This window comes from Anomalospiza imberbis, chromosome 20 (assembly GCF_031753505.1).
Source record: "Anomalospiza imberbis isolate Cuckoo-Finch-1a 21T00152 chromosome 20, ASM3175350v1, whole genome shotgun sequence".
Lineage (NCBI taxonomy): Eukaryota > Metazoa > Chordata > Aves > Passeriformes > Viduidae > Anomalospiza > Anomalospiza imberbis.
Genome location: NC_089700.1, coordinates 8,792,568 through 8,805,493, shown reverse-complemented (window position 1 = coordinate 8,805,493; position 12,926 = coordinate 8,792,568). Strand labels below are relative to the sequence as shown.

Sequence of the window (12,926 nt, the reverse complement as noted above, 5' to 3'; positions counted from 1 at the left end):
AAAGCAACCATACAAGTAATATAGCAGCTTTTAGCATTCTAGACTTTTAGCTGTCTATCAGATCCACCCACAAATTCAGGATTACTCAATTGTTTGCTTACTGCTATTTCAATTGTGTTAAAGTTTAGCAAGTTGTAATTATTACCAAAAACTCCAAGAGATGTCCCTAACATTAACACTTGGTACTTCATTAGGAATGTCATATTTGATCTATTTAATTTGTTTCTAAAATAGTATTTAATCTGACAGCTTCCCTAATCATATTTATTCCAGGTATACCCCCGTAATGAGTAAGAGGAACAGTCTCATCCAAAGGCAGTTATTGAAGCAATCCAACCAGCACAGTGGGATGGAACAGATCACACTCTCCATCTCACATTTATGAGGGGATTTTGGAATAAAACATACACAACCACATCCCTGAAAGCAGTAACAAAACAACTGGTTGGAAAGGAGAAAAGAGAATTACATTCCTATTTGTCAAATTTTAATTTAATGTGCAGTCATTTCAACCACATTAATGAGCTTCTGTAGTCTCCAAGTGTCCAAAACAGGTTGTGACAAATACAGAGACAATGATATTTTTTTGTTTAGTTGCAGCAAAGACCTTCAGCAAAATCCTCTCTGTGGTTTTTTTATTCATCTGGAAAACTGAAATCACCCACTTAAAAATGGGCAACAAGACCCCAGCACACACAAACTGCTTCAGGGAGCTGCTCCATCCCTGCCCTGTCTATAAACAAGAGTGGAACCAGCAGACTTGAAACCCTCAGAGAGTTTCCCCAGGCAGGGTCATGGTGAACTATAACACTAACTTCTCTTCTTTCAAGTTTCATACTAAATAATCAGTCTCTCATCCAACTACACTTCCTCCACCTTCACACTTTCAGTATCCAGATCCAAACTCATAATCCTATCTATAACCACTTTCAAATCTTTAAAAAAATGTTTACTATAGTCAAAGAATCTATAGCCTAAAAAGAAACTTTAAAAAATTAAGTTACTAAATAGTTTAATTAATGTTTAACCCTAAAGTTTTTACTCATAACTACTGTTCTTAGAACCCTTATTTAAAAATGAGTTTAAAAAATCCACCAATTAAAATTTAAACTATAACCAAACTAACTCTACCTAAATAAGATAGTTACAAGTCTATGAACTTGTTGTCAGAGATCAGATTTCAGCCCATCCACGAGTGTCTCACTTTGCTCAGTGCTGCTTTGAGCTGGGGAGCAGCAGGGAAGAGCAGGTCACGGTTGTTACCTCGCAGCAAACAGCTGAGGGGTTACTGCTCCCACAGCAAAAAATTTAACACATCTCCTATAAAAGAGGTTAGTTTAATAAGTTTATTTGTTTCGGAGTCACATCATTAAAGAGTGAACACTCAGAACTATCTCATTCTGACTTCCCTGGTCATCTGCTCACACACCACACCGGCGTCAATTATGAACGTTCAGGACTTTCCTTTTAAAATTAAAATGCACAATGACACTCAATGCACAGACTTTTTATTTTAATATAACCTTCCACAAGGAGAAAAAACCCACCAGAGCAACAGAGAGGAAGGCAGGGCTGCTGCAGGAGCTGTTATCACAGCCCAACACCTATTAGAAATCACAGCCTCCCTCCTGGCTGCTGCGCACCACCGCCGGCTATTGTTGGGAGAGCAGAGCACAGAAAATCTCCCCTTCTGGAAGCACATGCTTTCAAACAGAACTGGGAAAAATCCAGATGGGATCAGCTTCAAATGAAAGAAACAGCTCTATTTGCACATCTTTCAAAGGGACAGACAGGGACAGAGTGGGGCTGAGGTCCTGCAGCTCGCTCCGCCACAGCCCCAGAAAGCCCAAGGCAAGGAGTCACCTCCACACCAAGGGCACTGCCTGCTCCATTTCCAGCCAAATTCCTTGAAACTAAAGATTTCCGGCAAGAACAACCAACCTGATTGATATCTGCAGCTGTAGAACACAGGGAACAAGTGGCTGGCCAAGCCTCAAAGTGCAGGGTGAGATAAATTATGATCCAAAGCACACTGGTAGCAAACTTCACATCCCCAGGATACCAAATTACCTCAAATTACACAGGCACAGGAATTCCTTCCCAGGGTTTCTGAACTTTAATGCAAAGGACAGCCCCAAAGACAGCAGAGTAATATGGGATGAAAGACAAAAATACAGCTTCAAAACTGATTCTTAAGATCTGCGCATCAATACTCACAAACACAGGAGGGGCTGTTGGTGGTTTAGTTTGGTTTTTAATTATTAAGTCAGCCACATCTACAAAAAAATTTAAAACTTTGTATAGGTTTGGCTGATTAAATGGATCCTAAGGAATGAAAAATATGCAGAAGTTGTATTAAGGTTTAGTTTTTGTTAGTTTTAGGGCAACTGTCTGGTAGGAAATGTTATCAGCACCCCGGGTGCAACATTCAGAGCTTTTTCCAGGCTGGCTGCAAGTCCCTTTATGTGGGGTTTGCTGCAGTCACATTTAACTTTGGCCATGAGAGAAATGGTCCTCTTACTACCAGAGTGTTTCAGACTTTGGAGCGACAGAGGGGGCACCACAAAGCACCCATGGCAGTGTTTGGTTTTCTCCCACAAGCCTGAACTGACCCCTCTGAAGAGCCCAACTTTCCTGAGAGCAGAGATTATCCCAATTCTAGATATTCCTAGGAGGGATGAGCCAAATTTGCCACGAGAGCACACATCTGTTCACCATTCCCCCACTTCATTCCATAAAAGCCAGTGCTCAGAGCATCACATGGTATTGAGCTATCTGGTAGGAAATACTGAAATTTCTCAACAATAAAATATCTTACACAGATTTATGTCAAAGCTATTTACATATTTTTCCTGTCGTTCTGGGCTACATATGATGAAATTGTGTGAGTAAGCACACAGTTCCTTCAGTTATTTTCATCAAGCATGCTGACATTCTGACCTTCTTCAAAAAAAGAATCAGAGCCTCCAAATTAAACAAACACTGCTATTTTATTTTAAAAGCTTTCATCAGCTTTTCCAGCTGCTCTAGAAAGCTTTATAGAATTACTCTAAGAGAACCCAGGACATAACTAATGCTAGTTTAAAATGGCAATTTGGTCAAACTGTTCCTCAAAGGAGGAAAGCCCAGACTGTGCCAACACAATATTGGCCAAAATAGTTAAAAGTAAACTCTTTACTCTTGATTTATAGCAGAAAAAAATGGATGGACAAGGACACCCCAGAGAGGAAACATTTGCCCTGACCAGGGTGGAGAAAGAAATGCCTGGAACTAAAGGACAAGTTTATACATAAATTAAAAGCAGCAGTTCACAACTACTAATAGAAACACACACAAACATGTGCTTCTGCTTCTTTTGCTCCAAAACAGCTTCTAAATTTCTTTCAAGTTTAAATTTATTGCAGAAGATGCCAACAATGGCCAACTCCACACCCAACAAGCAAAGCCACTGATCTCAAAATTTCCTGCATGCAAGATTTAACACATACATAGACACACACACACACAAAAAAAAAAAGCCACACAAAAAATCCCATCATCTAAGCTTTAAATTACTTTGGATTTTAAAAGCTGATTTGGGAACAGCGATTAAACTTGTTCCAGCTAACCTAGTTTTTATTCATTTCATTATTTATTGCTAGGCAACATAGACCGTGTCAAACCACGTTAGAACCATAAGAAGAAGTCCTTCCAATTTAGACCAAAAATTCTCTCCTTGCCCTCCTCCCCCCCAGCATGGAGGCCACATGGATTCTTTTAACAGCAGCATTCCCAGACACCATCCTTTTTCTGACCAGCAGCTGACATTCCCAACTCTCAGCATCTCCCATGGGATGCAATTTATCCAAAGCTCAGGTGGGAGCTCTCTCTGATGAGTGTTTCTTTGGTGTTAGCAAGCAGAACTAGTTCCAGTCAGCTGCAGGTCCAGGGCAGGTGTCTCTTCATTCAGGTATCTTTTTCTTCCTTTCTGGAAGACTCTACCTTCTTTCCCAAAACCCATTATCCATGGGTACCAGCACAGAAGAGACTGTTTACCATTACTTCCTTTCTTCGTAAGAAAGTTCCGAAGAACTCCATAAAAGCAGCAAGACAAGAAAGAGCAGAGACCCAGGCTCCAGAATAAATCATCCACAGGAGACTCTTAATCAAACCCTTCTTCTAGCACAAAGAATAAACCCTCCAGCTTCTTCAGGAGAGGAAAATAAAGCCTCCTACCTCTTGTTGATGGGTTTCTCATCCTTCTCGTAAGGCTTCACGAACCATTTGCCGATGCGCACGAAGTTCCTGTTCATCAGACACCTCTCCAGCAGGTTGTGAACAGCTTTGAACAGCAGAGTGCGGCACTCGTAGGACAGCCCGTTCTCCCAAACCCCATCTTCCTCTTCTGCAAGGCACAGGGGAAACAGAAGTCAGCTTTCAATTCCATCCTGTCGTTTCACACATATCACAATACCCTTTTCTCTCCCACAAGCTTTTAAGAGATATTCACAGCATAACATGCAACCAAAACCAGCCTGTAATGTTCAGATAACTCTACTTACTTTGTGATGGAACTGCTGAAAGTGATCAGCTATAAAAATATCTCATCCCCCAGAGGGAAAGAAGATTCACCAGTTATTTGTACACAAAAGGAAACAAGTAGCAGCAGCACGTTACGCATTGCAGCCTGCAAGAGCACTGTGCGATCTGTCTGCGAGGTGGCTCGTGTTTTGGGGAGTGTGCCTTACTCATCCTGCAGAATTGGTGACAATTAGGCTTAAAAATGAAAAAGCCAGACTTAATATATCCTGGTGGCTTTGAGTAGCACTGACTGAAAAAAGCCAGGAACAAAAGTCAGCAGTCAATTGACTCTCAATGATCAACAACTTGCTAGAGATGATGAAAAATGCTCAGATTTAGAATACTGGTAGGAGCAACATGATTCTCCTCCTCACTCAAAATTGCCATTTTTCTTTTTAATTCAACATTAAGAATGGAGATATTTAAGCAGCCTAGCCCTGCTTTCTGATGTACACAGAGAGAAAAATCAGCAAGACAATGCCCAGCTCCTTCCAATGGGATTCTGAAGTCAAACCCTGGCATCTTCTGTGCCCCACAAATCAAACACAGGCACGGAATCCAACACGCACAAGCCAAGTTGATTTGCCAAATGGAAAAGCAAGATTTATGACAAGAAACTGAAACTTCTCCCACCACTCTGGCTCTTGCTCAGTGTTTGAACAGGGTCTGGAGGCCCTCAAACAAAGCACAAGCACTGGTCCAGAGAACTGCACTGGCACTACTACAATTCCCTTACCCAGGTAAAACAAGGGACATCTGAAAGCTCCTGGGTGTCTCCCAGGATACATCTGATATCATTCATCCCCAGCAACACTAATAGAAGGATAATAATATAATAAAGCTAGAGATACTGTCCTTAAATCACTGGCAATCAGATCTTACCTTTATGGCTGTAATTCCTGGTACTTTGTGGTTTACATCTATCCCTCAGGATGTGCTCCTGGTCTCCTTGGACTAACCTAGCAGAGTTACTCTTCAAATGCCATTGCTTTTATACTCCAGGTAGCAGCAGAGACAAGAAGTTTGTCTGACATAGATAAGGAGACGTATTTTTACTCCAGTCTCTGGATAGTCATGGAATAATTTAGGTCGGAGGGGACCTGTGGAGGTCGTTGCTCCAAGCTCCACACGTGAGAACAGGCTGCTCATGTGTCACATCCCCTGTCCCTGCACATCTCCAGGGACTGGGGCTGGAGTCCAGCTCTGGTTCGGCAGCACAGCTCTGACAGCAGTGTCCTGCCTGCTCCCCTTTCCCTCACAGAGCATTTTGGTTCCCCTGCATCGCTCCATGGTCAGAAAACCTCAGCAACACAGCCAAGTCCTTGCATTTTAAATCCCCCTTGGAAATAAGCCCTTTCACCTTTCTCTGGAAGCCACTTACAAGCTTAAAAGGTTGCAATATTATTAACTGAAGTCTTGATAGCCTTAAATTAGAGAGCATCTAGAAAACCAGACACCTAAGAGTTTTAGTTAGGAAAAAACCTTATAGATTATTACAATAAACAATATTTAAGACACAGATGACAGAGGAAAGGAATCTCAATACTACTGGAAGCAGAACACAGTGACCATGTTTGTATTTTGCTATATTCCACACAAGGCCAGTATTGTGAGTAAAAGAAAGTTACTCCCAGTAACTCTGAGGGACAGAGTAAGAGTAAACAGACCTGCCCCATCATTTATAAACGAGGAGGTGTGCATCATTACAGATGAATCATTCCATGAAATAATTTTCTGGGAAAGACAAGGAAAAACAAGGAGCAGCATTTCCCAAAGCAGAGACCTCACCACAAGTTTCCCACCCCACCACCCTACTCCAGCGCTGGAGTGGAGCAAAAACTTGTTTTTAAAAACTGTAAAGCTACAAGATAACACAGCAACTCACAAAAGAAACATCACACACCGCTCTTGTAACAAAAAGCTACAAAAGTCCAAAGTCAAAGGGAGTGAAGTGCCAAGCACAGAGGCTGCTCCCCAGCTGCAGCTCAGGTGGATGCCCAGGCACAGCAGCTCAGCTCCAGACCAGGACCAAAAGCAGCTCAGCACAGAGCAAACATTAACTCCTGAGCTCGCCCATATTGGACTTTAGCTGCACAATAAACTCCTCACCATTTCAAAGGTTACAGACTTGGTTTGTACACAGCTCTTGTCATATCAAGGAATCATACCGAGCACATCCCCTGCACCCAGGACCTCCTAGAAGATGGAATGGAAGGAGCTAATGTCATGGAAGGTGCTGAAATTGCAGGGGTACTGAAGTAACACAAATCTTGTGTTTCGATGGTCACACCGGGCACACAAAGGAGAGGTTTCCATTCTCTGTAGTCAGGTGCTTCATTTAGGATGGATGAAGCTTCATTCGGGATCAGCTGTGCTGACCACCAAGTTATGAGCAAGTTTCCATGCAAGAACTTGCCCCAGGATGTAATTCTTGAAAGCTCTCCTCCCTTAGGTTATTGCAGAACCAGAGAGCTCTTAGCTGAGTGTGTTGTGTGGAGAAAGTGTAAGGTTTGAGACAGAAATCACAATTAAAATTCCAATTTTTGCTCACCAGACCACCTGCTCTGAGTGAAGTGCACCTTGCCACAGAAAGGGAAGGTAAAAGAAGCTGTCAGTTCAAGAAACCCTCATTTCAGAACATTATTCAAATTCATGCAAAAAAACCGGCAGTAAGTGTTCTCTGACTTTCTGAAGTCTATTTAGCCATTCCCCTCCCCCCATTTTAGTGGTGGAGAGAAGCAAACATGACATCTGCTCACATCTGCCAACTATTTTTCTTCTTAATTCAAATTGTTGTTTCTCAACATGAGAAAACCCCTCCCACTTAATAGAAAATTGTACACAGCAAACCATTCATTAAAGGAGGGGGAGAGGAAGAGGCACTTTTGTCCTCTAATCTTCCTTAAACAATAAATTCAAATGTTCAATCTGATACTCCTAACAAACCAAAAGAAGTTGCTGACTCATTTTCAAAAGGTGCTAAGCCACAATTTCACTTTGGACAAGTGTTATCCACAGAAGTGCTCTGGCAACCTGAAGGTTACAAGTACTTTATTTTTGATGAGTCCTCTCAGCTGTCCAAAGCACTCAACTCTTCCCCAGCACACTTATTTTTATGTCAATCCATTAAACAATTTATACTCGTATCCCACTGCTCCCTCTCTCTTTACATCACATATTAGACAGAGTTTTCCTCAAATGAAGCCAAAAATTATCAGGGAATGAAGAAATCATGGAAACAATGGCCAGGAAAAAGCAATTTGCATACTACACATAAACAAACTTTTTCAGTCAGCACCTTCTCAATATTACCATTTTTATTGGAGGCCTTCAGAACTTTTATGCTCTGCTTTCCATTCTTCCCACAGTTCACCTGAACCAGAAAAGTTCATTTTTACTGATTAAGCCCTTCTGTCTGTGTGGTGCTCTTGGAGGAGTAAAGAAAAAATGTGGAGCACCCTCCGAATGTAAAACTCTTGCATTTTTTTAGTGAATTCTGAATAAGGAGTGTATTTAAACATTAAAATATAATTCATGTCAGGTTTTTAAAGCATATTGTTACAGATATTCAGCCAAATTTATTAATCAAGGATTTCTAAGAAGTAATACATATTATATATATAGATAAATCTACATTGCAACAGATAAATATACAGCCTCGAAAATGTCATTTTTAACATGACTTAAGAACATGAATTTCCCTCCTTCTTTTAACACACAGCACACCAGCAAACCCCAGTTCTTGCACAGGCTGAGTTTTTACCACACAATTAAAAATATCTCCCTAATGCTCAATGAACCTCTAAAATAAACTATGAAAAGAAACAAAGCCTTCACTTTGGACTACAATTCCCCCCAATTACTTCAATTACACAGGGGAAAAATCCATTTTTTCGTATCAGGACTGAGACCTGTCTTTTGGAAGCATTTTTTACCTCACAGGTACCCTTTTTGCCATTATATGACTGTGCCAGTTATAAAACACCGACACAAACCCGATTTATCCAATTAGACTTCCTATATAAACCTCAGATTCCAAGGGAAGTAAATAAGCAGAGTAATGTGAAATTGCTGCTGCACACAATATTGCAATGTTATGACAGAAACACTTGGAGTAGAAGTTTTCTACTTAAAACCTCAGATTTTTGAGTTAAAATACTTTAAACTGCTCAAAGCAGGAATTACCCAGCAAAGCTACTGAAATACTGTTTTGAGGGCCTGAAACAAGTGAGAAGCAACAGATTTTGAAGGAAAAAAAAAGGAAAACAATGCAATTTTAAGATACCAATATAAGAATCTGAGTAAAACAACTGATGTTTGTTCCTATCAGAGCGGTGTCTGTTATCTACACTCACTGAACAGAATCTGAGTCCAAGACTCTGGACACCCAAACTGTCCAAAATCCCACAGTGAAAACATTCAGCACCATTCCAGGTTAGCTTTTGTGCTGCTTGGCTTTTACCAGTATCACACACAGGGCTTTTATGCTCTCTACCCAGCAGAATATTTTCTAAATCCTGACAATTTCAAAGCAGAACCTTTCTGTAAGAGTGTAGCCATGGCAGTTTGTAAAGATAACAAGGTAACTGCTCTCCGTCACCATTTGTTGGGTCTAAGTTTGGCTACAAAGCCACAAGAAAAGCTGAAAAACTTCCCAGCTAAATGATCCAATATCCTCCACCACACTAAGTAATTCCATATCCAGGTAGATGTAGCAGGGTAAGTAAAATATTTCACTGCTCTGATTTATCCAGGTCATTTTTGCACGTGACATGGTACACACAACCAACATGACATGATGCCAAATCCTCACTGGCTGTGACAAAGCATTTTTCACCTGACTCCACAGATATTTCACGTGCACGTTGGTCAAGGAAAAATGGGGAGGGGGGAAGTTAAATCTTTGTCACCTTTGAGCTCACAGCAAGTCGCAGAAGTTTGTTAAAACTGCTTCAGTAATTTTTGCATAATGCTTATCAGCAGTTTTGCTTAAGTGGCTACATCTCTAACATGGAGGACTAAAGAAATGCTGAAGCATCAATGCAGCAAGAACACTTGGAATGCCTCTCCTGCCTGACACAGAACACACAGATCCTTCCCAGACAAGGGGCTGCAGCTCACCGTGCTCACATCAGGTGCAGAATGTTTTACAAAAGCATCCTTTCCCTTTTTTGTTTTTATTTGGGTATTTTTTGAAGGAGTTAAATGATCTTAGGGAGCAATTGTTATTTTTAAAAGGCATCACTGGCTGAACTCTTTGCCAAGCTGCCTTTGCCAATTCCTTGCAACTGGCAGGGTTTGCAGCCCCTTGGAATGATAACTGGCTCATCCTCTGGTTTCCATTGTCCTGGAGTAATGAGACACTCAGTGCTGACATCAGCACAATCTCACTGATTTTTTGGGGACAGGGATTGATCTATAATGCACATGGCATCAAGAACTACACAACACATATTAGTCTTTGCTGCCATGACTGCTTTTGCCAGACAGACAAACATCAGGATTCTCCCATGCTCTCCTCCAACCAGCATTATTTTTATACATTTCCCCCTCACAGAAGCACGAGCAAGATTGTGCAGCAAACAAAAACTGATTATCTTGATATATGACAGACAACTCTTTAATTTTTAAAGTAAATTAACCAAATTTAATAGACACCAGAATGAAAAAGATACATCTTGCAGCTCACCATTTAAAAGATGCAATTTGAAGGTCAAAGCCATATAGCAGCATTCCCCTATCCCAGCATTAATCAAATTGCAACCATTTCCTTGGGACTATGTCTTGTACATAATTCATACCCGACTGTTCTCAGGTTTAAAATCATCTACTGCCAATTTAAAAGACAATAATCCAAGTGTAGAAGGAGCCACATGAAAATAAGAAAGAACCTCTCTAATAAAATAACTGCTGATCAGAGCTGTGAGAGACCATTGCCTGCTGAAATTGGAAGAGATGTCCTACTTTAGGGTTTGAGTTGCAAGAATTACTATAATCAAGCCTCACTGTCAGAACAAAAACATAACCTTTGAGGTTGTTAGAGGCTAAAATAACATTTCACTAACTTCTGTCTGCCTCTAGCTACGTTGGGTTAGAAATAGACCTCTGGTTTTTTGGCTGTATGTACAGTAAGTAGGTTCCTAGGGAAGGGAAAAAAAATAAATGATTGAGTGAAGTCAATATTCCTGATCAATCAGCATCTCTGAACAAGTCTCCTTTTGACATGCCCCCAGGCAACAACAATCCCTGACCATCAACAAGACACTTATCCAAGGCTTGGAATGAGAACTCTGACACAGCCACGAGCAGGATTCAAACGTGACTCCGGGGCAGAGAGTGAACTTCCAGAATGTACAGCTGAACACAGAGATAGCCTTTATTTCTTCAATCTGATATGCATAGATGTACATTCACAACGCCCTACATCCCCTGGTGAAGGCATCTTGGGAAGGGGACAAAAGGGCTCTGGAAGGCTGACATATTTCAAATCCCTCAGGGCTGATAACCAAAGATGTATCCCAGTCACTGAACACCCATTGTTCACTGAAACTACACATCACCAAAAAAGTCTGAAACTGTCAAAATACCAACCTCTCCTTAACAGGCAGAGAGTTTCAGACCAAAGGGAGCCAGAATCAAGAGTTATTAACGTGGCAGGTTTCTAACCAGGGCTCTCTCAAGGGCCACTTCCCCAGGAGAAATCTGTCCAAAGGCACTAAGGGACAAACTGCTCCCAGATTCCTCCCTCTCCCCATCCTCCAGGACAATCCTTCACCTATCCAGCAGCAAACTTCTAAATGAGGCAGCACCTCAACCTCCCGCAGCAAACAATTTCCAATCAATTTTGCAGGTAACAAGCCTGTGCTAAGAAGTCATTTATCATTCCCATTGAAAATGTAACAAGCAGTCATTGGGAGAACAAGGCAGTGTGAATTACCAGGAGAAATTGTCCAGCGATGAAAAAATCCATTAGGCTACGACAAAGGTCAGATAACATTGTTTGGGTTCAGCCATAATTCTCTCTTCTACGAGATCCACGTTAAGATTTTGTGTAACAGCAAAGAGAAAAAGTGCAGCTGTGAGCACCCCTCAGCCACCTCCTCTGTGATCCAGCTGAGGAGGATCTGTACCAAGCCCTGGGCACAAGAGGCTCACACACAAATTCTCTTTTTCACTCAAGGAGGACAAAGCCACGTCTGCAGAGCCCAAGGTGTCAGACACACCTCCAGACAGACACAGGTGACAGCCTCAGGAGTAGCAGCATGACACAGAACACGTGTGGAACAGCTCTGGGGAAGCACAGGCACCCACAGGTGACCTGAACCAAGAAAATACCCAAAGACGTGGCTGGGAGACTCTAATCCTCCACTATCTCTCCCTTATACCCTAAGAGAGGTTAAGAGTTGGTAAGCCCCTGGGATGATACCTGCTTATCTACCTGTGCAAAAGGGTAATTCTGGACAAGCACAAACAAGGTGCTGATCTGAAACTCCAGCTCCAAACCACTGCTGTTTCCAAATGCCCCTCTGTGATAAATCACCAGCAGACAGATTCAAGAGGTGGCAAAGAAAGTTGCTCAAACAAATAATTTTAGTGGTTAGGCAGCACAAAATTGCACTTTCCAAATGGCTTAAATTTCTCTGATTTCCCATTCTAAATGTGTTTGTCTCGATTTAATCCCACAGCCAGGAGCATGTACAATTCACACAGGTCCTTCCACACAAGTGCTCGTCTCAGCTCAGGGCAGGCCCAGGCCAAAACCACCCAGCACTGGGTCTAAGTTACATCTCAGCCACACAAAGGATGTTCCCTGCAGGTCAAAACTGAGGTTATTTATAGGTCATAATAAGGAAGCCTTAAATGCACTAAAATATCAAGCAAACTCCAGTGTAAGTGCCATTTCAAATGCAAAGTTTGTAGTTCCAGGACAGACAGGAATAGGAGCAACAGCCCAATCTTTGAAGTCAGCTATTCAAAGAAATAAACATCATTTCACTGCATCAGTTGTTTTTCAGATCATAGTATTTTTGTATGAAAATTCCACATGTTATTAAATTGTTTCAAGTCAACTTCCTCAGTGGCACTTTAAACTCTTGTTTGTTCTCCAGCTTATCCACACACACACACACAAGCAGCATTAACAATTTCTGGTTACCAGGTCACCAAACCTTGGTCTCATTTTACACTCCAGTAATCTGAATACTGTACATTATTTGAAAGGAAATTAGAGTGATGTGTTCGTTGGGTTTTTTTTCCCCCTCAAATTAGTTTAGTCTCACCTTTAGACTCACCCAATTTAAATATCTAACTTCGTCACCTTGCTGATAAGCAGCTGGAAACCAACTACGTGGGGAATTGAGCTCAAC

The 12,926-nt window shown here is 41.5% G+C and overlaps 1 protein-coding gene across 1 annotated transcript in view; it reads right to left on the bottom strand.

Moving 5' to 3' along the window:
- The window catches only part of MED13 (mediator complex subunit 13), a 53,104-nt gene that overhangs the window by 37,168 nt on the left and 3,010 nt on the right, over nt 1-12,926 (bottom strand). The window contains exon 3 of the mRNA XM_068210655.1: nt 4,216-4,384. Coding sequence (XP_068066756.1) covers nt 4,216-4,384 — 169 coding nt within the window. The remainder of the gene's footprint in view (nt 1-4,215; nt 4,385-12,926) is intronic.